We start from the raw sequence: 26,058 nt of genomic DNA on the forward strand, positions 1-26,058 counted from the left end.
TATGCTGTAGCATTTGTACCCAATAAGATTGTTTTTATTTTAGTTATTCATATTTGTATAAACTGCTTGCTTTAATGCTAGAATAAATGCTTTCCAATGACAACTAAAGATTTCTTTCAGTATATTGTATTTATGACTTTGCTGCCTACCCACAATTTCATCTGCTTTACATCTCTTACACCTTCCCCGCAAATTTGTGGTCTACGCTTGAGATATTAGCTGCACATTCACATGTTCACACTTCTCTGATGTTTTGCTTTAAGTATCTGAGCTGTGTTGCATGATGTGTGCTTTCATGAAGAATGCTCGCTTTGAAAGGTTCTTGTGAGCATACGTGCCTTCTCTCAAGTCTTCTGATAAGCCTTTTTTTATTATTTTTATATTGTTATAAACACAAAACAAAAATGAACAAAAAAGCTTCCTAAATTTAGCCAATGGTGATATGTATACTGCTCAAAAGAATTAAAGGAACACTTTTTAATCAGAGTATAGCATAAAGTCAATGAAACTTATGGGATATTAATCTGGTCAGTTAAGTAGCAGAGGGGGTTGTTAATCAGTTTCAGCTGCTGTGGTGTTAATGAAATTAACAACAGATGCACTAGAGGGGCAACAATGAGATGACCCCCAAAACACGAATGGTTTAATAGGTGGAGGCCACTGACATTTTTCCCTCCTCATCTTTTCTGTTTCTTCACTAGTTTTGCATTTGGCTACAGTCAGTGTCACTACTGGTAGCATGAGGTGATACCTGGACCCTACAGAGGTTGCACAGGTAGTCCAACTTCTCCAGGATGGCACATCAATACGTGTCATTGCCAGAAGGTTTGCTGTGTCTCCCTGCACAGTCTCAAGAGCAATGAAGGAGATTCTAGGAGACAAGCAGTTACTCTAGGAGAGCTGGAGAGGGCCATAGAAGGTCCATAACCCATCAGCAGGACCAGTATCTGCTCCTTTGGGCAAGGAGGAACAGGATGAGCACTGCCAGAGCCCTGCAAAATGACCTTTAGCAGGCCACTGGTGTGAATATCTCTGACCAAACAACCAGAAAGACTTCATGAGGGTGACCCAAGGGCCCCATGTCCTCTAATGGGCCCTGAGCTCACTGCCCAGCAGCATGCAGCTCGATTGGCATTCGCCATAGAATACCAGAATTGGCAGATGCACCACTGGTGCCCTGTGCTTTACAGATGAGAGCAGGTTCACCCTGAGCACGTGACAGAAGTGAAAGGGTCTGGAGAAGCCATGGAGAACATTATGCTGCCTGTAACATCATTCAGCACGAGCAGTTTGGTGGTGGGTTAATGATTGTCTGGGGAGGCATATCCATGGAGGGTCACACAGACTGCTACAGGCTTGACAACGGCACCTTGGCTGCCATTAGGTATCAGGATGAAATCCTTGGACCCATTGTCAGACCCTATGCTGGTACAGTGGCTCCTGGTGCATGACAATTCCTGGCCTCATGTGGTGAGAGTATGCAGTCAGTTCCTGGAGGATGAAGGAATTGATACCATTGACTGGCCACCACACTTTCCTGACCTAAATCCAATAGAACACCTCTGGGACATTATGTTTTGGTCCATCCAATGCCACCAGGTTGCACTTCAGACTGTCCAGGAGCTCAGTGATGCCCTGGTCCAGATCTGGGAGGAGATCCCCCACAACACCATCTGTCATCTCATTAGAAGTATGCACCGATGTTGTCAGGCATGTATACAAGAACACAGGGGCCATACAAACTACGTACAATTTTGAGTTGCTGCAATTAAATTTTGGCAAAATGGACTAGCCTGCCACATAATTTTTTCACTCTGATTTTTGGGGCGTCTTTGAATTCAGGGCTCTGTAGGTTGATCATTTTCATTTCCATCAAACAATGTGGCATCCTTTCGTTCCTAACACATTACCCAGTCTATATCAGTATAGATATCCAGGAGGATTTATTTTTCCCATTGAGATCTGATGTGTTTTCAAAGTGTTCCTTTAATTTTTTTGAGCAGTTTATATATATATATATACATGTATATAAATCTGAAAAAGGTGGCAAAGTGCTGTGCATATTATTAATTATCAGACCTGTATCTGTCAGGAAGACTTTATAAGAAGAAAAATATTTGGTGTTTACTGTGTGTTTGCTCCTGGAGTCATAAAAGTGTTCTCAAGTGCACATCAAACCTGATTTAATCACTAAATCACTACAGTGCCCCATACCACATTTATTTTTTGATTGAGATGTTTCTATTATAGAAGATTAGGAAACCAAAGCTTATCTTAGCAGCACTGTGCTCAAGTCAGGAGTCCAACCCTGGACCAGCAGTCTATCAAAACGCACACTCGGTGTCACCAGGTTAGTTTAGACATGTCAATTAACTTAATAAAAATATCCCTGGGAACTATTGCAAGGGTGCAAACTACTTTAATCACCACACTATCCATCCATCCATTTTCCAACCCACTGAATCCGAACACAGGGTCACGGGGGTCTGCTGAAGCCAATCCCAGCCAACACAGGGTACAAGGCAGGAACCAATCCCAGGCAGGGTGCCAACCCACCGCAGGACACACACAACCATACCCACACACACCAAGCACACACTAGGGCCAATTTCGAATCGTCAATCCACCTAACGTGCATGTCTTTGGACTGTGGGAGGAAACCCACGCAGACATAGGGAGAACATGCAAACTCCACGCAGGGAGGACCCGGGAAATGAACCCGGGTCTCCTAACTGTGAGGCAGCAGCGCTACCCACCGTAGATGATATTAGAATGTAATTTACAGAGTTAAATCCACATAAGCTTAATAATTACAGACCAATTTCAAATTTCCCTTTTCTTTTTTAAATACTTGAAAAAGTATTTGAAAGACAACATCAGCCTAACCTTATACATCATAAATTCCAGTCTGTCTCAGTACAGAAATGGCACCAACCCACACTGTAAATTACATTCTAATATCACCTATGGTGGGTAGCGCTGCTGCCTCACAGTTAGGAGCCCCGGGTTCACTTTCCGGGTCCCCCCTGACTGGAGTTTGCATGTCCTCCCCGTGTCTGTGTGGGTTTCCTCCGGGTACTCCAGTTTCCTCCCACAGTCCAAAGACATGCAGGTTAGGTACATAGGTGATTCTGAACTGTCCCTAGTGTGTGCTTGGTGTGTTGGTGTGTGTGTGTGTGTGTGTGCCCTGCAGTGGGTTAGCACCCTGCCCGGGGCTTGTTTCCTGCCTTGCACCCCGTGTTGGCTGAGATTGGCTCCAGCAGACCCCCGTGACCCTGTAGTTAGGATATAGCGGGTTAGATAATGGATGGATGGATAGAGCTTTAAATTAATGTGATATTTTCTTGTTCTCCTTCTATACCACCTTGATTTATCCTTTGATAGATATATTTAGATTTTAAAATTTTGCTTTATTGGTTACACATGATTTTTAACTCAATCATTAGTAAGGAGCCAAAATGTTTCAATTACTTGCAACTATGTATTTAAGGAGATTTGTAAAATTTGAGTATTCTTAATGCAAAATGCCTGGGACCAGAAGTATGTCGATGTGACAAACATATTAAACCTCAAAAGTGATGAATATGATGTATAGACTATATTTTAGTTCCATTTTAGCCTGGCCAATGCAGTGTATTTGCCCTGAAGAACATTTCTGGTTTTTCGTCAGTTTATATTGGCTCCCTGTTGTCACTTCTCAGGGAACAGGCCGACAAGTCAGGAATATCTCAGCCCACCTTCTCTCCATCAAGCCTCCTGTGCTGGAAGTCACTTACTGACTGACAAATCGCTACATTCAGTTTTCATGTGATGTGGGTGTACATTCATGAAATATAAGTTGTTTTTGCCAATATGAAAAGTCAATTTGCAGCATTGTTTCTGATTTTTCTACCAGAATTGGAGCTTTTACTGAACTCCTATGCAATAAGTACACCTAGTGAGAAAGATGCTGCTTCTTTACCATAAGCAGTGACATTCCATTACACTTTTCAATGTAGGTGTTATTGTGTCCCTTCACTCTGGACAATGCTGGTCTTCTATGTTTTATTGTTTAGCGGTGCTTGATGCTTCACGGAATGCCCTCCCAATCTCCCCCTTCCACCTCCCACATCATGATCATGTGTCGTTTCCTCATAGCATTCGATGCTTCATGGGAGCTCACCCTCTCCACCCCCAGATCCTCGGTCATGTGTAGTTGCTTCATGGCATTAAAAGTTTCACCACACTCTGAAGGAATAAATCCATTTTGATTCTGCATACTGTATATGTCATTCAATTCCACATTTTGACATAGGCATATTTTCATGCTTTTAAAGTTTTTTTAAAATAAATGCCTGGTGTGGAATTATCTCCTTGTGACCTCATGTCAGCACTCAAACATTTTCGGAATTTAGAGCATTTTGGCTTTATAAGTATAATACTATCTCAAATGTATAACACAAGCTCAAAAACATCACTGTAGTTTAAAATGCTGCCTACTAAACATTTGTTCTATTGGAAAAAAACAAACAAAATTATATTAAGTACAAGGTATAATTTATGTCTTCTTACTGAAATCATGGCCTAGTAAATCTGAAAATTTTCATTTAGACGAGGCAGCACCAAATGGTTATACATTTCTTCATAAATCTAGAGATACCAGTCAAAGAAGTGGCCTTGGGATAATTCTGTGTGATGAACTGCAAACTGCTTCTAAACATTCAGACAAATTTACACTTCACAAGGCACTCAAGTTTTAAAAGATTCTAGTACAATTCAACTAGTCGACAGACTACAAGGACAATATTCATTATTCATGACTGAATTTTGCAGCCTTTTATCTGATTTTACCCATAAATTATGACCCTGCTGTGTTGATGGGAGATCCTCAACAAATCCACATTGTTTTCCAAACCGCATGGACAGACAGCATTAAAAGTTATAAAAATCCCTTTTTATTGCCCTTCCTGACTGCTATTTCAGATTAATAGATGACAACAGAAAAAATCCCTACAAACATTAGCATCGCAGATTTTATGAACTTTTTTAATGATTAAATTGACAATATAAGATCCCAGATTCCAGCATCACCACACAAATATTGCACTGTCATATCCTGGCACCACTTGCATACTACTTTAGTATATTTAAGTTGATTACAAAAAAAAAAATCATAACTTCATTTTATGACATTACATTCTTCTAGGCCAACAAAAGTAGTGAAAAGCTCAATGGCTGTTTTGGCAGAGCCCATTCTTAGCATTCTTATCAGTACTTCCTTTTTGACTGGCTCAGTTCCTGATACACTAAAAGTGTCACTTATCAGACTGTTACTGAAAAAATCAGAGTTAAACCCACATAAGCTTAATAATTATAGACCAATTTCAAATTTCCTTTTTCTTTTTTAAATACTTGAAAAAGTATCTGAAAGACAACATCAGCCTAACCTTATACATCATAAATTCCAGTCTGTCTCAGTACAGAAATGGCACCAACCCACACTTCTAATACATTCTAATATCACCTACGGCGGGTAGCCTTGCTGCCTCACAGTTAGGAGCCCCGGGTTCGCTTCCCGGGTCCTCCCTGCGTGGAGTTTGCATGTCCTCCCCGTGTCTTCATGGGTTTCCTCCGGGTACTCCGGTTTCCTCCCACATTCCAAAGACGTTCAAGTTAGGTGCATTGGCAATTCTAAATTGTCCCTAGTGTGTGTGTTGGGGCTGGCGCCCTGTCTAGGGTTTGTTTCCTGCCTTGTGTTGGATGGGATTGGCTCCAGCAGACCCCTGTGACCCTGTAGTTGGGATATAGCGGGTTGGATAATGGATGGATAGCTATAAGCCTGGCTTTTTCCCCCATTGACCATTCTATCCTTTTACATAGGCTGGAAAAGTGTGCTGGGCTCTCAGACTCTATCCTTGTGTGGTATAGTTCATATTGATCAAATTGGTTTTGGAATGTACAGAAATGTGTTGACAGCAGTTTGTCATTATACCCAGAAGTTAAATTTGGTGCCCCTCAAGGCTCAGTACTCAGAAATTTACTGTTTTCACTTTGCATACTTCTGTTGGGAACTGTCATTAGAAAACATAACGTTTGTTTACGCTTGTATCCAATAATTGGTTGTGTCGTTAATTAACTGTCAGCATCAAAAGTTTATTTTCTTCTAGGGATGCTGCTGACTGGAGATTTTCTTTTCTACTTTTCTTTTCTCCTCTGTTGTCAGCTGTTGACCATACTTAAACAATTAATTAATCAACTGATATTGTTAGGTTCCATTTATTTTAATCAGTTGCAAACTGTTTTTTTTCTCCTCCTTTTCTCCTCCTGTGTTCACCAAATCAGTATCTTAAACAGTATTCATTATCTAATTAGTAATTTGTGAAGTTCTTGAGTGCAGGTTCAAAGTGCTATAAAAAAATTAAGCAAAATTGAATTGAATATATATGTTTATTTGCTGTTCTTAATACAATAGAATATAATACAATTTATCTTTTTGTATAGCCCAAAATCACACAAGAAGTGCCGCAATGGGCTTTAACAGGCCCTGCCTCTTGACAGCCCCCAGACTTGACTCTCTAAGAAGACAAGGAAAAAGTCCCAAAAAAATCCTTGTAGGGAAAAAATGGAAGAAACCTTGGGAAAGACAGTTCAAAGAGTGACTCCTTTCCAGGTAGGTTGGGCGTGCAGTGGATGTCAAAAAGAAGGGGGTCAATACAATACAATACAATACAATACAATACACAGAACAGAACAAATCCTCATTACAGTATAAAAATTAAAATTTTAGAAGTATGGAGTAGAATTTAACAGTAGATGATATCACGTAATATGATTTGGATTTCTTTAGAGTCCTGGAGACCTCATCCATCAAGCTGCCTCCCTCATTTGGCCATTCCACAGCTGAAATAGCGCTAATCCGATGAAAGGACCCATCTTTCCCACGACTCCTGCGATCCTCCATCAGGGATGATGGTATGCACTGTATACTGTACTATAATTTACAGTGGTGTGAAAAACTATTTGCCTCCTTCCTGATTTCTTATTATTTTGCATGTTTGTCACACAAAATGTTTCTGATCATCAAACACATTTAACCATTAGTCAAATATAACACAAGTAAACACAAAATGCAGTTTTTAAATGATGGTTTTTATTATTTAGGGAGAAAAAATCCAAACCTACATGGCCCTGTGTGAAAAAGTAATTACCCCCTGAACCTAATAACTGGTTGGGCCACTCTTAGCAGCAATAACTGCAATCAAGCGTTTGCGATAACTTGCAATGAGTCTTTTACAGCGCTCTGGAGGAATTTTGGCCCACTCATCTTTGCAGAATTGTTGTAATTCAGCTTTATTTGAGGATTTTCTAGCATGAACCGCAGCATCTCAATTGGATTCAGGTCAGGACTTTGACTAGGCCACTCCAAAGTCTTCATTTTGTTTTTCTTCAGCCATTCAGAGGTGGATTTGCTGGTGTTCTTTGGATCATTGTCCTGTTGCAGCACCCAAGATCGCTTCAGCTTGAGTTGACGAACAGATGGCCGGACATTCTCCTTCAGGATTTTTTGGTAGACAGTAGAATTCATGGTTCCATCTATCACAGCAAGCCATCCAGGTCCTGAAGCAGCAAAACAACCCCAGACCATCACACTACCACCACCATATTTTACTGTTGGTATGATGTTCTTTTTCTGAAATGCTGTGTTCCTTTTACGCCAGATGTAACGTGACATTCGCCTTCCAAAAAGTTCAACTTTTGTCTCATCAGTCCACAAGGTATTTTCCCAAAAGTCTTGGCAATCATTGAGATGTTTCTTAGCAAAATTGAGACGAGCCCTAATGTTCTTTTGCTTAACAGTGGTTTTGCGTCTTGGAAATCTGCCATGCAGGCCGTTTTTGCCCAGTCTCTTTCTTATGGTGGAGTCGTGAACACTGACCTTAATTGAGGCAAGTGAGGCCTGCAGTTCTTTAAATGTTGTCCTGGGGTCTTTTGTGACCTCTCGGATGAGTCGTCTCTGCGCTATTGGGGTAATTTTGGTCGGCCGGCCACTCTTGGGAAGGTTCACCACTGTTCCATGTTTTTGTCATTTGTGGATAATGGCTCTCACTGTGGTTCGCTGGAGTCCCAAAGCTTTAGAAATGGCTTTATAACCTTTACCAGACTGATAGATCTCAATTACTTCTGTTCTCATTTGTTCCTGAATTTCTTTGGATCTTGGCATGATGTCTAGCTTTTGAGGTGCTTTTGGTCTACTTCTCTGTGTCAGGCAGCTCCTATTTAAGTGATTTCTTGATTGAAACAGGTGTGGCAGTAATCAGGCCTAGGGGTTGCTACGGAAATTGAACTCAGGTGTGATACACCACAGTTAGGTTATTTTTTAACAAGGGGGCAATTACTTTTGCACACAGGGCCATGTAGGTTTGGATTTTTTTTCTCCCTAAATAATAAAAACCATCATTTAAAAACTTCATTTTGTGTTTAGTTGTGTTATATTTGACTAATGGTTAAATGTGTTTGATGATCAGAAACATTTTGTGTGACAAACATGCAAAAGAATAAGAAATCAGGAAGGGGGCAAATAGTTTTTCACACCACTGTATTTTTCTTATTTTTAAAAAACAAAAGAATGTGGTTTTATTTTCATGCTACTGTGAGGAAAAGGCTGTGGTCTTTCCTGTTGATAAAAAATTAAATTCATAGATTTGTTCAGTGTGATCTGTTTAGAAATGTAGGCTCCAGGCAACTAGTCAGGTCGGGTCAGGTTGGGGAACATACACTGGTATAGCACGTTGCTGCACCCACCACATGACAAAACAGTTCAGGATTCTGGTTGGCAACCCTGCAGGCAGACATGCTGTCCAGTCCCAGCCTCTGGAAATGACCATCTATCTGTGACAGCCAGGTGTTACAGGGCTGTACCCCTTGAACTGGTCCAGCCGCTCGGACCCTCCACAGTGAGGATCCTTCGAGCTGGATCACCCTCTGGAAATCTCACCACATGGTTGTAGTGCCGTAACTGATGCTACCTCACAATGCAGGTAATGTTCCTCATTCAGGACTCTGTGAGTAACTGCTCATCCGACACAAAGTCAAACCAGATGTACCCAAGGACTCTTCAAAGATACATAGTACTGAAAGAGTCCAGTCTTTGTCTCTCAGGTCACTGGATAGTGCCCATGACTCGCAACCATATAGCAAAACAGGAAGCACCAGGACTCTAAAGACTTGGACCTTTGTCCTTTTGCATAGATATCGGGAGTGCCACACACCCCTTTCCAGCAACCTCGTGATCCCCCCATGCTTTCCCAATCCATCTACTGACTTAATAGAAAAAGTCACCAGAGACATGAATGTCGCTGCCAAGGTAAGTAAAGCTCTCGACAAGGTTGACACTCTCTCCGCAGACAGACATATTGCTGATGGATGTGCCCAAGAGGTCATTAAAAGCCTGGATCTTAGTTTTTATCCAGGACGCTCGCAAGTCCAGACACTCAGACTTCTCACTCAGTCTCTTGAGAGCCCCGATCAGGGCCTCCAGTGACTCTGCAAAGATCACAGTATTGTCAGGATCATTTAATCTACAAGTGAAGCAACTAGTGCAAAAAACATACTGGATGTGCTTATTCCCTTAACATAAGACATAAGCAAATCTTCTGAAACTAGGAACAGGGATAGCCTCCCTTGGTGTTTTTTGTTTTTTGCAAACCACAAAGAAAAAGCAAAATAAGTCAGATTCACGCACATTAAATTAGTACTTGCAAAAACAATATAAAAAAATCTGCATGTGGCCATAGAGCAGGTGACACTGCTTGCAAATGGTATGGTTAAAAGAGAACTGGAATTTACGCAAGAAGAGATTGCTCAGACGTAACCATACTACCCACTCAAGCAATGACCACTGGGCATGTTTTTCCTGGTAGCAAAAGGCTCAACAAAAACATATTTTGGTTTATTCCAGCACTCTACTCAAAAGCCACACTTCCTCACTGCAAAAAATGCATATGCAAAAATTAGACAAAAAAAACTTGAAATGGGAGTTGTTGTTTTCCTTTTATTTAGCTAAAAAATCTGCCAATGGGGTAAGCAAAATTTGCTTGAAAAGATTAGTAAGTTAAATGATTGTAAAAAATAGTTTTTTGGTAAGTCAATAATTCTTACAATAAGGAAAACTAGATTTAATGTAATAATATAAATACTTTTCACATGCTTAGATTTCATTTTTTTGTAGTGCTGCAAGTAAAACAAAAACCATGCCATACCATAAGAAACCAACTTCCAAATTATTATAACCGTACTGATCTTAAAGGTAGAATTGTCTAAGTCAGGGGTCCTCAATCACGGTCCTGGAGGGCCACAGTGGCTGCAGGTTTTTGCTCCAACCCAGCTGCTTAATAAGAAGCACTTATTGCTCAAGTAACACTTCTGCTTCACTTTAGTTGTCTCACTCGTTAAGATTTTGAACCCTTATTGCTTATTTTAGTCTTAATCTCAGTCTTAGTCTTTAATTGCTCCTAATTAGCAAAAACATGCAAATGACAAAAGAGACCAGCATTTCTCCATTTAGCTTCTTACCATTTACCCCTGTATGTATTCATCATGCACTACTGGGTTAAATTAAATACTTGGAAGGAAAGTAAAGAGAAAAAAGTGAAAGACTGAGAATCACTCATCCATTTTTGCCTTCAAATCATTTGGATGATATCCTTAGAAAGGGGAAGAAAATCTAAAATATGAGAATTACCTGACACAGAACAAGAGTTAAAGCACTAACAAGCCATGAAGTTAAATGATTGGCAAGAATTGCTTTCTAATTAAGCAACTGGGTTAGAACAAAAACCTGCAGCCACTGCGGCCCTCTAGGACTGTGATTGAGGACCCCGGTCTAAGTAAACATTAGACCTAAGCATCACATGTGCTGTCATAACACAGCTATGTAAAAATGCTTGTTTTAAGAATTAATTGTTACAGGAGAGTTTGAAGACTGATTATTCTCAGTATTCTAATTTTCAAACAGCATCCTAGACCATTAATTCAGAGCGGGTGCACATAGTTCAGCACAATGCCACTGGAAAAAAAAAAATAGATTGCATATTTCCAAATGTTCTTAAAGTTCTTTTAAACATTTTGCTCTTATAAAAACTTACTGGTCTGTGCATCTAGCTAATCATCATTTTTGATGATTTTTATCTTTGCTCCTGTTTCTTTTGTGCAGATTTTGAATAATTTAAATTAGCTGTCATATCTTGTTTTTCAAAGCAAATCTTTCTTGAGCAAATTTTGTGCATGTTTTTTAAATTAATTTGTGATAACTTTCTATTGCATTCTCCTTTTGTTTGTGTGCATTATTAATTCTTATGTAAATATATTATTATTATTGCTATTGCAATGCATTTGTACATTGTCATTTTGTGTTCTTGTTTCTATACTGTAGATGCCAGTATTTTGGAACTTTTTATTCACTTTGTGATGGGTGGCCATGGCCATTACCCAGCTGGGGCACCAGCTGGATGGAAGGACTCGGGGAGAGAGGATCTGCCAGGCACTAAGAGGGAAGCCCTCCTGGGTGGTGTGCAGTGTGACGAGTGTGCGTTGGTTTTGTGTGTATCACTAAAGATTCTGGATCACCCGGATTTTTTGAAAACTTTGAAGTTTGATACAGCAAGTTACCATAGGCCTCCTGATTGTACACCATGTAGATAACCCTAACCATTAGTATATATTAAAATGTTCAGATGTTACTCCTATTTATTGCATTGGTATAAATGTACCGTTACACGTTAGATAATACATAGGCCTATCTCATTAATGTATTGTTTCAATTCCGCTACGAGCTTCCGTTAGCACTGGCTTTCCTTCTCGCAGTCAAACTTTGATGTGCGAGAAGGCTTAACTCATCAAGTATGGTATTCATAAATGTAGCATTGTCTCTGTCAGATAAACTACATTTCGATCATTTTGTATACGTGTTTAAAGGTTTTGGCATGTGGGGACCCGGGGGAAGGCAGAGGGGCCCACACGTACCCAGTTGTCTGGGGCCCAAATATTTCTGGCGGCGGGCCTGCACCCAGGACCTCTTATATTTTGCATCTTGGAAGGAGATCACTGAAGCCAATCTATTTCATGTTCTCTAACAAAATGAAGGAAGTTTGGAATATTATTCCTACACCTTAATCCAAGCAAACATTTGAATTCAGTGATTAAAATACAAAGTATAATAAATACTTGTAAGTGATAATTAAGGCAGCATAATGATATGCACAAGCAGACAATACTGTCTTATTTGTTCAGTAAAAAGTGTCAGCAAGATGAGGGAGTAAATGAGTCATGTTACTTTCCATTTTGTTTTTTTTACAGCAGGTTTAAAAAAAAATCATGACTGCCTCCTATCCACAACCTATTATGTGATGTATTTTTTTCCTAATTTTTATAATAAGAAATCATGCAAAATGACACCTTTTATTGGCTAATTAAAAAGATTACAAAATGCAAGCTTTCGAGGCAACTCAGGTGATTACATCTCGCCTTAAGAAGGGGCCTGAGTTGCCTTGAAAACTTGCATATTGTAATCTGTTCAGTTAGCCAATAAAAGGTGTCATTTTTCTTGACTTCTCACAACATCCATAATGGCTAACACGGCACAACACATTAGCCCTAGTTTTTATCAAACAATTACTCAATTAGACATTTAGTCACTTATTCAATCGTTTAGTCTTTATTTTACACAGTGCTTTATACTTAGTTCAATGAATTTATTGGCATATGGTTGGAATTATGGGATTAAATTCGATAATCATTATAAAAAATTAGTGATAAAGATGCCACACCTGGTTGTAACTAAACCAGTTTACAAGTGCTGGGAAGCAGAAACACTATCAGCACGGTTACTGAGCTGCCTCTTTTATGATCATTTCTGTGTTAAGTGTGAATATTCTTCTTCTGTTTCTGTGTGTGTTTTTAATAATTGGACTCTCATTTAGTCAGTATAGATGTGTGTGGGTATGTGTGTGTGAGAGGGCCTTGAAAAAGTCATGTCAGGTTGGGGAGCATGCACTGGTACAACGTGTTGCTGCACCCACCACACAAAGAAACAGCTCGGGATCCTGGTGGGCAAACCCCCAGGCAGACATGCTGTCCAGTCCAGTCCTACCAACTGGAAATGACCATCTATCTACCGCAGTCAGGTGTTAAGTGGGCATTCCCTTGGCTGAGTCCAGTTGCTCAGGTCGTCAACAATGAGGATCCTGTGAGCTGGATCACCCTTGGGGAATCGCGCCACATGGCCTTAGTGCCGTAACTGATGCTCCCTCACAATGCAGGTAATGTGCTTCATTCGGGACTCAAGGCAGTGGTACCTAAGGATTCTCCAAAGAGTCAAAGTACCAAAGGAGTCCAGTCTTCACCTCAGCTCACTGGATAGCGTCCATGTCTCCCAACCATGTAGCAAAACAGGAAGCACCAGGACTTTAAACGCTTGAACCTTCATCCTTTTGTACAACTGATTCCTGCCTTGCTCCCCATGTTGTCAAGAGCGTCCTGAAACCCTAAATTGTATTAACTGGGTCCAGAACAAAGGCAGAAGGCTTACCTGTGTGTAAACATATAATGCAAAACCATAAGCTTTTTACATTTGCCTACTATGAAATGGTGAATAAGACAGTTTATGTAAATCTTATGGTCCTATATGCTGTTTAAAGCTGGCAAAGAGAAATTTTGATCTGGTTTTAATTTTCAAATGCTAGTTTAACGTGTAGGCTTTTAATGACCTTTTGGGAGAACTTCAACTAAAAAAGTAATTAAAGGTTTGTCACAAAAATAATGCCTCTCTGTAGGTTGAAAGATAACTCCTTGAATGTTTTCCATAAAGGAAGCTTTCTGCAGTGCCTGCAGATATTAAACAAAATATGGACACTTTAAATGAGTTATATTTGAAATCTTTCTGTAACATTTCTATTAAATATGGTAAAACTCACTTTTATTGTATATCAGGTGTCCTCACGTCCACGTGGCTACAGGTTTTGTTCCAAACCAATTTCTTAAATATAAGTCAATTACTTTAACTGAAGCAATCATTGCTCAAGCAACATTTGTTTGTGCTTCATTTTAGTTAACTCTGTTAAGGTTTTCTACCCTTAATTACGTCTTTCATTCTCAAACTGCTTGTACTATACTTCTTAAATGTAATGATTTCTTGTTTTCCTAACGAGCTGCTAATTAACAATGAAATGCAAATAGACACCATAGATGGTTGGAATAAGCTACCAAGTAGGGTGGTAGACAGGAAGACTATAGGGACTTTCAAAACTCGACTTGATTTTTTTGGAAGAAATAAGTGGATAGGACTGGCGAGCTTTGTTAGGCTGAATGGCCTGTTTTTGTCTAGATTGTTCTAAATAACAAAGAGACAGGCAGCTCACCATCAAATCTTGTTCCATTTACACCAGTGTAATGAAAAATATTAATAATTCATTTTATTTATTTGTAAGCGCCTTTCTAAACACTCAAGGACACTGAACAATAGACAAAACACAGATCATAAACAAAAGTAAAATACAGAAGTTAAAATCAGACAGAGCAATTATAATCAAGAGAAAAAGCAGTCTTAAACAAATGAGTTTTAAGTTTAGATTTGAAAAGTGAAAATGATTCAATATTTCTAAGCTCAGGTGGTAGTGAGTTTCAAAGCTGGGGAGCAGAGCAGCTGAATGCTCTGCTTCCCATTGTGGTAAGTCGGGCGAAGGGGACAGGCAAGTGGATGGAGGAAGAGGATCTAAGGGTATGGGAGGGAATGGCAACATGGAGGAGGTCGGACAGATAGTTTGTGGATAGCCTTAAAAGGTAGTAGGAGAATTTTGAATTGAATTCGGAACTGAACTGGAAGCCAATGAAGCTGCTGCAAAACGGGAGTGATATGGTGAATAGAGAGGGTTCTAATAATGATGCGGTCAGCTGAATTCTGGACCAGTTGAAGCTTATAATGAGATTTGCGAGAAAGACAAAAGAAAAGGGAATTGCAATAATTCAGACGAGAAGTGACAAGGCTGTGAACAAGGATAGCAGTGGTATGGGGAGTGAGGGAGGGGCGAATATGATTAATGTTACGCAGGTGGAAATATGCAGATCGGGAGATGTTATTGATGTGGGACTGAAAGGATAAAATACCGTCAAGGATGACACCCAGACTCTTAACCTGTGGAGAAGGGGAGACAGAGGAATTATCAATAACAAATGAAAAATGATCAGTTTTGGATAATGTTGATTTTGTACCAATGAGGAGAACCTCAGTTTCGTCGTTATTTAATTTAAGAAAATTTGAAGAAAACTGGGATTTGATTTCTGCTATGCAATCAATAAGAGAGGAAGGTGTAAAGGAAACAGTAGGTTTTCTAGTGAGATAGAGCTGGGTGTCATCAGCATAACTGTGGAAGCTGTTTACAAAAGATATTACCAAGGGGAAGGAGAAAAATAATGAAAGGAGGGACCCCAGGACAGAGCCCTGGGGCACAGGTGAAGTAACAGCGGTGGGTTGGGATGTCAAAGTTTTAAGCTGAACAAACAGTGCGGCCTGAGAGGTAGGATCTGAACCAATCTAGTGGTGTGTGCCAATCGAAGATAATCTATTGAGAAAAGTAGTGTGCCAAATAGTGTCAAAGGCTGCACTCAGATCAAGGAGGATGAGAATAGTAATTAAACCAGAATCAGCTGTCATAAGGAGGTCGTTAGTAATTTTTATAAGTGCCGTTTCTGTACTGTGGAGGGGACGAAAACCAGACTGGAACTGTTCATATAGATTATTTTGAGATAAAAGAAAATGAAATTGAATAGCCACTTTTTTCAAGAATTTTGGAAATGAAAGGTAAATTAGAAATAGGACGAAAATTACTGAAATTAGTCGGATCGGCACCAGATTCCTTCCGTATTATTGCAGCAGTTTTAGAAGATGAAGGAACAGTACCAGTAGTGAGAGAAGAGTGGATTATAGCAGAAATAAGTGGGACCTGTGAGGGGAGGCAGGCTTTGACTAGAACTGTAGGGAGAGGGTCCAGTTGACAGGTGGATGGCTTAGACTTACAGACAAGATCTGAGATTTCTGAGAAGGTAGGAAGCTGAAAAGAAGAAAATGAGTGAGTTGGTGGGTGAAATTCAAATGCAGTACTGGGAGAATCCATACAGAGAGACTGGTGTATCTTCTGAATTTTTTCATTAAAAAAGGACATAAGGGAATTGCAAAAATTCAGTTGAGTAAAGGTGAGAAGGTAAAGAATCCGGGGGTTGTGTGATATTGTTAAGTAGTGAAAACAATGACTTGGTGTTGCCTTCATTGGAAGAAATAATGAGAGTATAATAGTTGGATTTAGTTTGGGCAATACAGTATTTGTAATAAAGTATATGTTTTTGTACATCTCTTCGTGAATAAAGAGTCCATTTTTTTATATAACCGTTCAAGTTGCCGGCCTTTGGCTTTCAAAACTCAAAGTTCAGGAGTGAACCAGGGAGCAGAAAAGGCGAAAGAAACAGATCTAGTTTTTAACAGAGCAAGAGAGTTAAGAATAGCATTACGTCCAGTGTCATAGCGTGAGACCAGTTCTTCAGGAGTGGATAAATTATGAATGTCCATAAGAGAATCAATACAAAAGGAAAGAGAGTCTAAGTTAATATTCTTAATATTACGGAAAGACATGACACGGGAAAGCTTAGTGTTGGAAAGTGCAAATTTAACATTGAATGAAATAAGAAAATGATCAGTTATGGGGAGTTCATCTGCAGTACAATCAAGCAGGGTAACTCCAGAACAGCAAATACATCCTTTGGAATGAGTGGGAACATCAGTATGCTGCTGGAATCCAAAACTCTCAAGGCAGGATGCAAAGTCTCTAGTAATAGGGACATTGATATTATCCATATGTATGTCGAAATCCCCCAGAAGTATTATGTTTGATGAAACAGTAGATAAGTGTGTAAGGAAAACAGCAAAGTCATTCAGAAAGTCATTATTTGGTTTAAGGGCTGGTAAACAGTTGCAATGATAGTAGGAATAGGTCCAGTTAAATGACACATAAGAGATTCAAAAGAACTGAAGGCAGGAATAGACAACGGCAAGACTTTCCAATTCTCACGATACAGAGAATATCTGATATAATAAAATATTTGAAGAAGAAACAGAAGAGAAAAAAGAGAAGCGCTGAGACTTTCTAATCTGTTCCAGCCCACAAATCGTTCAGATCATATTCTTAGAGAAGAAAAATCTTAAATATAAGAATAACATGACATTGTAGAATAAATGACATAGAATTAAATAACAAGTTTGGTTGACAGCAAGAAATAGCTTTTAATAAATTGGGGTTGAAATAAAAACCAACCCTCCATGACTGGACTGACCCTGCTATATACTATTCTGAGAACTCAGGTCAGTCTAAGTGTTGGTTAATTGCATCAACTCAAATAATTTGGATTTGCAATTATGTTATTATTTAAGTATAGTGTCCTGCTCATACATCATCAAAAAAGATATAATGTGTTGGGCAATTGAAAGAGATAAATATATATACAGGATGCTCTGAGCATAAATATTAATTAGAGCATGATATCAGATGAAGTGAGGAAGAACCACAACGAGCATGTGAAAAATTTTAAAAATAGCAAGTTTCCACTAATAAAAATAAGGAAGCATTTGAAGTCTTGGTCAAAAAGAAATGGTGCTTGTAAAAGTAATAGAGAGCTTGAGCAACGGGTTCTAAGGGAGGTATAGGGAAGGGTAATAAAGCAAACTAACCAAGTAAAGCGCTGGAAATTTTCAATTTTTTCTGGGATTTGAGATTGTTTAGCTGACAAAGCTAGCAGACCTTCTCTGTGGGGTCAGCTTGCTGTACATTTACTATTTGAGGGTGTAGTCTGTTTGTGGTTATCTGTTAGCTAAAACTTTAAACTGACTAAATGTTTGAGTGCACAAGGATGAGTGTGTCCTGAACTCGACTGTGATCCTGACCAGGACTGGCTCCTGCTTATTGTTTGCTCCTGAAGCAGACTCTTCTCATGACATTTAATGAAAAACTGGGTGTAGAACATGGATGCGTGTATGGATGAATAGATGGATGATTGCCCCAAAAATAAAATTTTAAATTAAAAAATTAATGAAATAAGATGTAATGTTAAGTTTGACAAGGTGTTAGACATGAACCCATACACAGTACATTGGTAATTAAACAAAGTCTCTCTGATATAAATGAATATTACAAAAATACATCCTGAGTAAGTGTGTTATAAAAACGTACTGTTTATGAACATATTGTTATTAATTGCTTAATAATTAGGGGAGTTCAAGTCTGCCTCCCTATCATGAATAAAACATTTACAAAGTGATATGACATCAAGGAAATAAAAAGCAACCTTAATCAGCATGACAAACCTCAGCATCAGCAATTGAAACAATGTTAAAATCCATCTATCCATTCATTATCCAACTCACTATATCCTAACACAGGGTCACAGGGGTCTGCTATAGCCGATCCCAGCCAACACAGGGCACAAGGCTAGAACAAACTCCGGGCAAGGCGCCAGCCCACCACAGGGCACGCACACACACACACACGGCACAATTTAGGATCACCAATGCACCTAACCTGCATGTCTTTGGACTGTGGTAGGAAACCCGAGTACCCAAAGGAAACTCACACAGACGCAGGAAGGACCCGGGAAACGAACCCGAGTTTCCTAAATGCCAGGCAGCAGTGCTACCCACTGCACCACCATGCCGTCCCAGTGGTAAAATGCTGAGTTAAATCACAAAAGCTGTTGAATATAAATCAAGGCAAGTTTTGCTCATATTCTCTATTTGGTATCTGGCATATTGTGTGAGCCTCTAGTGTACATGCTACAAAAGAGACATAGAAACTCTGGAACCTGTGCTAAGATGAGCAACCATGTGCATCTGGGAACAAAGGGTGTTTCCTACTCTGACAGGCTAAGGGAAAATAAACCTCTTTAGTCTTGAGCCAAGACCCAAGCCAGGTTTTTGAAAAGGCATTAGTGATGAAAGTAATGAAATCTGCAATAGAAGCACTTATGGAAAATAAGGGAAGACTACTGAACATAAGGAGTTCAATAAACAAAAAAAAAAGCTAAAAGCTATTAATTATCAGATAACAAATAATAGAAACTCAAAGAACCTTGTGCAAATGAGTACAAAATTTCCGTAAGCATAGGTCTTTATTATAAGCTAGCACAGTAAAATGTTTGTTTATTAAAACAGGCTTAATGATTGGCAGCATGGTGGCGCAGTGGGTAGCGGTAGGAGACCTGGGTTCGTTTCCCAGCCCTCCCTGCGTGGAGCTTGCATGTTCTCCCTGTGTCTACGTGGGTTTTCTCCGGGTGCTCCGATTTCCTCCCACAGTCCAAAGACATGCAGATTAGGTGCATTGGTGATCCTAAATTGTCCCTAGTTTATGCTTGGTGTCTGTGTGTATGTGCCCTGCAGTGGGCTGGCACCCTGCCAGGGATTTGTTCCTGCCTTGTGCCCTGTGTTGGCTGGGATTGGCTCCAGCAGACCCCGTGACCCTGTGTTAGGATCCAGTGTGTTGGACAATGACTGACTGACTGGCTTAATTGTACAATGGTAAGTTCACCTGTTTTGATCACATTGTGCATTTACAAATCTCTATTCAGCAGATATGCCTTACATCCTTCTTTCTATGTCCGTTTTTTGACCCTGTCGGACACTCCAGCCCTGTTGCGGACACCAGACAATATGACACCCAGATTTATTGGACATTCCCATTCTTTTGTGGATGCCAAATGGCATTATACCCGGACAAGGGCACGGAAAAATATGTTAATGGTATTTTTATATTTATATATATATATATATACACACACAGACACACACAGATAGGTGAGGTTAGAAGCTGAACAATTGTTACAAGTACTCTAGTACATGTGGTGTATCTGTCATAATAAATAGATAAGTTCCAACTCCGAATTATATTAATAATGTTATTGAATAGCTGTAGGCTAGTGTGGGTTATACTACATGAGATCTGGTAATACAGGTGGTGGAAATATGTTGTCTTTTTTATCTGAGTCAGTTCAAGTCTGGATAAATTTCTAGTGAAGAATATATAGTAAGAAGTTGTTTAATGGAGCCACATTACCACATCATGTGGTAGCTCAGCTGAAGGTCCTAACTCAGCTAAAAATGTTTTTTTGCAAAAGTGCTTTGAACACAAAAAAACTGAGCAAACCATACAACTAATTTACAGCAAATTTTATCTCCTCTATCAAAGTCACTTTTAGAAGTTCGAATTAAATAGTTGAATGTGAATTTTTGTAGTCAATATTATATTACCCCCTCATATTAGAGTATCAGATGAAATGTCTTTGAAAAGAGAGATAAACAATTGTAATATGTTCTGTTAGTGACTGCAGTAGTAGAAGTGAGTGACTGAATGTTACTGGTACAGGTTGGCAGTGAATGTTTTTTTGGGAAACTGAGCTCAAATATTAGTGGAATTTACTTTTCTGTTTTTCTTAGATTGCAGAAATATGAAGGTTAAGTTAACTTCCATCTCTGAATCAGTCCATTGTGGATGCAAGTGAGGTTGATATCTATCTGTTTTGGCACATATACATTTCTGCTTGCTGCCACAATTTTTACAATGCTGAAGCAGCTCGTTATCAAATTTGCGTCATTCTCATAGTATTTACATAATTTTACATTTAAATATTTTTGACCCCTCCAAGGATTATGACATTGGTATGGTGAAGAGGCAGTATCTCAATAATCCTTACATCTATGTTCTCTGGAGACATGTACTTTAGTTAGTATTACCCTTCGTAAATTATTAACTAAGCGGGACAGACAAAAAAGATAACATTTATTGATGCCTGTGAGTTTTCAAATTGAATCAAAGTTGAACTAAACTGGAATAAGGATACTAGGTACCTAGTGCACAAGTCAGGCCTAGGAGGGGTGCTCAGTGGCCTGAGACCCATGAAAATCAGTCAGGCTCAGAAAAAAAATGGAATTGCATTGTGTGCCCTCCACATATAAGAGGGGTAAAGGTCAAATGCAGTTACAGTCAGGCCACATGAAAGTGTGGGATGAACCCGGGCATATTAGGTCTTGGCTTTTTGTAATATTGAATGCAGCCTTTGTGGCACGGAATGGAGCTTGAACTTATGTGGGAATTTGAAATATACTGGATAAATATAATTAGACTCTCCTCCATATACAGCATTGACTCTGGAAGCAAAATTCTTGGGAACAAGAAATCTCCGGAGTTGGGCTCCTACTGATGAGCCCAACCTTCTGGGTGTTGTACTGTTAGAGTTTGTTCTGGTGGATGAAAGAGTTGACTCAGTGTGACATGGACTTATGCAGAGGAAATATTTGACTGTTGTTTGTGTTGATGCACGGTCAAGGTTGGCAGTGTATTGTGTTTGTTTACAGATATTCCTGTCCTCTTGGCCTTAGTGGATTGTGAACTTCACTGTGCAGTTCACATCTAAGTGTAATGCATTTAGGATGGCAATTAGGACATCCAAATTGATAGCATGGTTGCTTTCTGGAAAACAGTTGCTTGCTCCCTGGAGGTAAGGAGTGAGCAGCTGCTCTAAGTAGAGGAGTTATTTTACAAATGTTCTACTAGACTATGGTAGTGAAATCGGAGGAAGCTGCTGACTTACTGATAGTTAGACAACATTCTCCTCACATATGCTCGAGAGCAATTATTGTCTGAAGAATGAAATCCAGAGTGCAGGCTAATGAAAGGAGGTTAATGTGCAGCATTATTGGGCTTGCTCTTTGTGAGATGCTGAGGAATTCTGCAGTATGGGAGGGCCCTGAAGTATAACATTTCCTTTCTCTGGATGGAGAGGAGCCAGTTGAGGTGGTTTAGAAGATGTACCAGGCGCTGCTCACTGGAATAAGCATGAGGGAAAAACCCAGAACACTCTAACAATCCTGGGTGTTTCTACATTCAGGAAAAACTACATAAAGTTGCTGGGGATGGGGAAGGATGTTGATACCCCAACCTTCACCACAAAATGTGGTATGTAAATGAAGATGATGATGAGATATTTTCAATCTAACAAATTTCAGAGACGAGAACTATTAGTTTATACATTTTAATATTTCATAATTTACAGAGGAGTTGGTTTCTGTATTTTTGTCCATTTTAATACTATGAGGCATAAAGGTGTTTGAGAGAAGGCTGTTTATTTTATTATTTAATTCTGGGAAACTCAAAATATTTGGTAAGCTGCATGGGTAGATCCAAATGCAATCTCCAAAGTTCATCTGCTATGAATAGTGGAGCACAAGGAGCACTGTTGTTTATGTATAATCTTTCAAAACAAACAATCCATTATGAAAAGTATGACAAAACAAGAATATCACACTTATGTTTTTCCTATGGAAATCTATTTTAATCGTTTTTTTCTTTACTCACAAAGTCAAGAATTATGGTGAGATGCGTCCTGTTCAGCAAATATATGAGTTAAGCAAACTGTGCTGCAGCAGCATGATGGCATGGTGGGTAGCACTGCGGGCTCACAGATTCTGTGTCCTGAGTTTGAATTCCATACATCATCGTTATAATAGTAGATTTTGCATGCCTTGCATGGGTTTTCCTTTTACTGTATTTGCCACAAAGACATGCAGCTTAGATTAACTGGTGAATCTAAATTGGCCCAAATGGGGGTGTAAGTGCATAACAGGGCTCTGAGATGGATTGTTTCCTGTTTAACTTTATATGTATTTTTTAAATATTTTTAATACATTTCTGTGTTTGTATGCTCTCCTTGGGTCTGAATGGGACTTACTGTATACTGTATATATATATATATATATATATATATATATATATATATATTTATATATATATATATATTAGGCCTGGGAAAGTTAACGTGTTAATTTTTGTAGTTATTGTGTCCTGTTTAACGCATTAAATAAATATCATCGCATTCTAGGCCGACAACTAGGCAATCGCTTCAGGCAGTGCTTTGGTTAGGGGGTTTTATCACTAGTACCTCTGTTTTTAACTTGTCACTCTGCCAGGTAGCTTATAGTGCTTAATGCCCTAATATAATGACAAAATTCTAAGAAATTGAAATGTAATGATCATCCCTACCCATTATTCCAGTTTGCATTATCTTATAATTTCTGTAGAGCTTGCAAAAAACACCCAAGTAATGCACAGTGTCAGTTTTTAAGTGAGATAGCAGCTAGAGAGAACTATTTTAGCATGTCAGGAGCAAAAGTGTAGGTAGGTACACCAGTGTTTTCCAGCCATTTTTTGTGGTGGCACTTTTCGTAACCCAAAAAGTCCCAAGGCACACCACAATTCTACCAACCACAAAAGCATTAAATCTATACATTATAGATGTATAGCCTGCTGTAGCCTGCGTGAGACTCTTCTGGTACTGTATTTGCAACACAATATAAATTGTCCAAAGTGGTGGGATATCAGAGATGCTGGCAAAAAAGGGCAGCTTAAAGGCACATAGTTAGCACTTTGAGCGCATTTTCCCAGCTGCTTTATCCCTACTCAAACAGTCAGTCCTTTACAGCACACCACACCTGAGTGGCTCTTATTGCGTGCCAGTTGAAAAACACTTGCTCAGAGTATAATTATCACATTGTTGATGGTGTTGAACAATTGACGATGACATTTGCGAGTTTCAACACACGCTTTAATGTATGCCCATTTAAGAGATGTTTATTTCAATGAAGTCAGTCTTTAGCCATAAATTCAAAGTCAACAGTTGTTTCGATTGTTTAATTTAACTTTGACACGTCTGTATCTCATATGCCATTCCAATTTGATAATTAATACAATGGCCTTGTTTTCTTATTGTCTTCTTTTCCACTTGCCTTTTAGAAAGGAATTCAAAATCAGATTGTACTTGCTAAAGTAGTATTTTGTTATAACGTCAAGTTTTAGGTCATTGTTTAAGTTTCAACTATGTTATTAATTTTTTCTTAAAATTCGTTTGTGTTGATTTTACATTGTTTTTGTAGTTCAGTGTATATTTACTTCATGATTTATGTATTTATTTTATTGTTGCATATTTAAATATTAGTAGCAAGTTATCGTGATTAATTCCATACAATTATGCGGTTAGTTAATTTTTTTTATCGATTCCCAGCCCTAATATATATATATATATATATATCAGGGCGAAACACGTGTCACATACTCTTTGCATTATTTGAAAGTAAACTATTCAACCATATATATATATATATATATATTAGATGAGATATTCGTTTACACACACATACATATATATTTTGATACATATATCCATCCATCCATCCTCTTTATCTTGAGTAGGGTGGTGGAGAAGCTGGAGCTTATCGAAGGGAGCCACTCCATTGTAGGGTGAAAATACAAACACACACACACACTTGATACATATGTGTACTGTATATTTTTATAATTAATGCAGGATAAACTAATCTGTAATTATAAATTGGTCTTGAGTTGGAGAAAGTGGGCTTGTGCCTCAGTGTGTCCTGAGATGGTCAAGTGTCTCCTGCCCACTGTTTTCCTCAGCCTTGCGCCCAGGGCTGCTGAAGCAGGATCTGTCTCCATAGAATCCGAAAATTGGACTAAATGGGTTTGGTAGATGGATGGAGGATTTTTTTTTTAATTTTCTCTGTCATAATATCGTTTGTTAGAATTAATAATTTCAGAAAACAAACAAACTTCTGCTGTACCTCATCTTATCAACGGTTAACTAAAAATATATTTTTTTCAAATACATTGTTGTGGTGTTAGTTGGTTGCCATTGTAAATATTTGAAATAAACAACACAATACACTATTAACCTAAGATAATGATTTCCACATTACTGAATTATGTAGAAATTAAAATAAAACATACTTCTGACTACTTCTCAACATAAAGAAACTGAAAAGCAAAAACAATGTTTTGATATGTGTGTAAGATATCAATTGAAATGACAGCCAGCAGCGTCAGGAGTGTCAAGGAACCCTCAAGATGCAGAGGTTAAAAAAGATTTTGCTATTTCATTTTAAAATTCGGTCAGTTAACTGATAGGTTGATTACCTCATTCATTATACAGGCTCAATGGATCTTTTGATTTTAAAAAGTTCCAGTTATGTTTCTTGAATTTGTTTGTGTTTGTGGAACAGAGAAAAGAGAACAAGTAAATGATACTGTTTCAAGATATTCCAGTTTCTTCTTTAATACATGAAGTTATTGTTTATATTACTGTATATAGCAGCTTTATTATTGAACATCTTCCCTGATGGGCTTTACATATAAAGAATAGACTTTGTTTTAGATAAAAATATTTTTTAAACAGTGTGCTTGTTGAGTGGTTTAAAGCTAACATTTCATGCCTCCCAATCCAGTACATTAACAGGGCACAACCCAGTGAATGTCACTTAATTCACATCCTGGTGTTGTCCCACATGGCAGTCGGACACACATGTATTCCAAGCCCCTCATTCACGTACTAATAAACAGGTAATAAAGCTCAACACAGCTGACTTACTTTTGTTACACATATATATCAGCACAATGATCAAGGCTATATGTGGTGCCTTCACCACCAAGACAAAGGAAACACTGACCTGTTGGTTTTCTGGTGACAATTCCCCATCGTTCTGACTGCATTCAGAAGGAAGTCGTTTGGCACTTTGGGCTGCAGCTCTGACAAATGTCACATTTGTAAACTGTAGCCTGCGTGAGACTCTTCTGGTACTGTATTTGCAAGCCAAGCAGCTGATTGGCGAGCAGATTACAGCAGCAGGCTGAACAGGATAAACGGATGTGGCCGAGCAACAACGAGGTGCTTATGAAGCATAGTCACTTCCTGCATAAGTGTCTTCTGTTACTTGTGCATTTCCATATTGTTCTTCATTCAAAACTGAATGTAGCAGACTTTACTAATTGAGCAATACTGGATAATTGTAGAGCACTGCAGCATAAAAATAATCCTTGAAAATAATCTAGAGTGTGGGTAGACCTTGGACAGTAAATTCAGTCTCTTTGAGTTAAAGATCTTGGCAGCTGCCCTTTCCCTGAGACTGGCTCATATCCTATGCATTGC

General features: G+C 38.8%; 1 protein-coding gene across 1 annotated transcript in view; it reads right to left on the bottom strand.

Moving 5' to 3' along the window:
- si:ch211-214p13.7 overlaps positions 1–25,754 on the bottom strand; it is a 60,918-nt gene extending 35,164 nt beyond the window's left edge. The window contains exon 1 of the mRNA XM_039743657.1: positions 25,580–25,754. Within this exon, the coding sequence (XP_039599591.1) occupies positions 25,580–25,608 (29 nt within the window). The 5' untranslated portion in view covers positions 25,609–25,754. The remainder of the gene's footprint in view (positions 1–25,579) is intronic.
- Between the last annotated feature and the right edge of the window lie 304 nt (positions 25,755–26,058).

Source organism: Polypterus senegalus, chromosome 2 (genome assembly GCF_016835505.1).
Source record: "Polypterus senegalus isolate Bchr_013 chromosome 2, ASM1683550v1, whole genome shotgun sequence".
Taxonomy (NCBI): Eukaryota; Metazoa; Chordata; class Cladistia; order Polypteriformes; family Polypteridae; genus Polypterus; species Polypterus senegalus.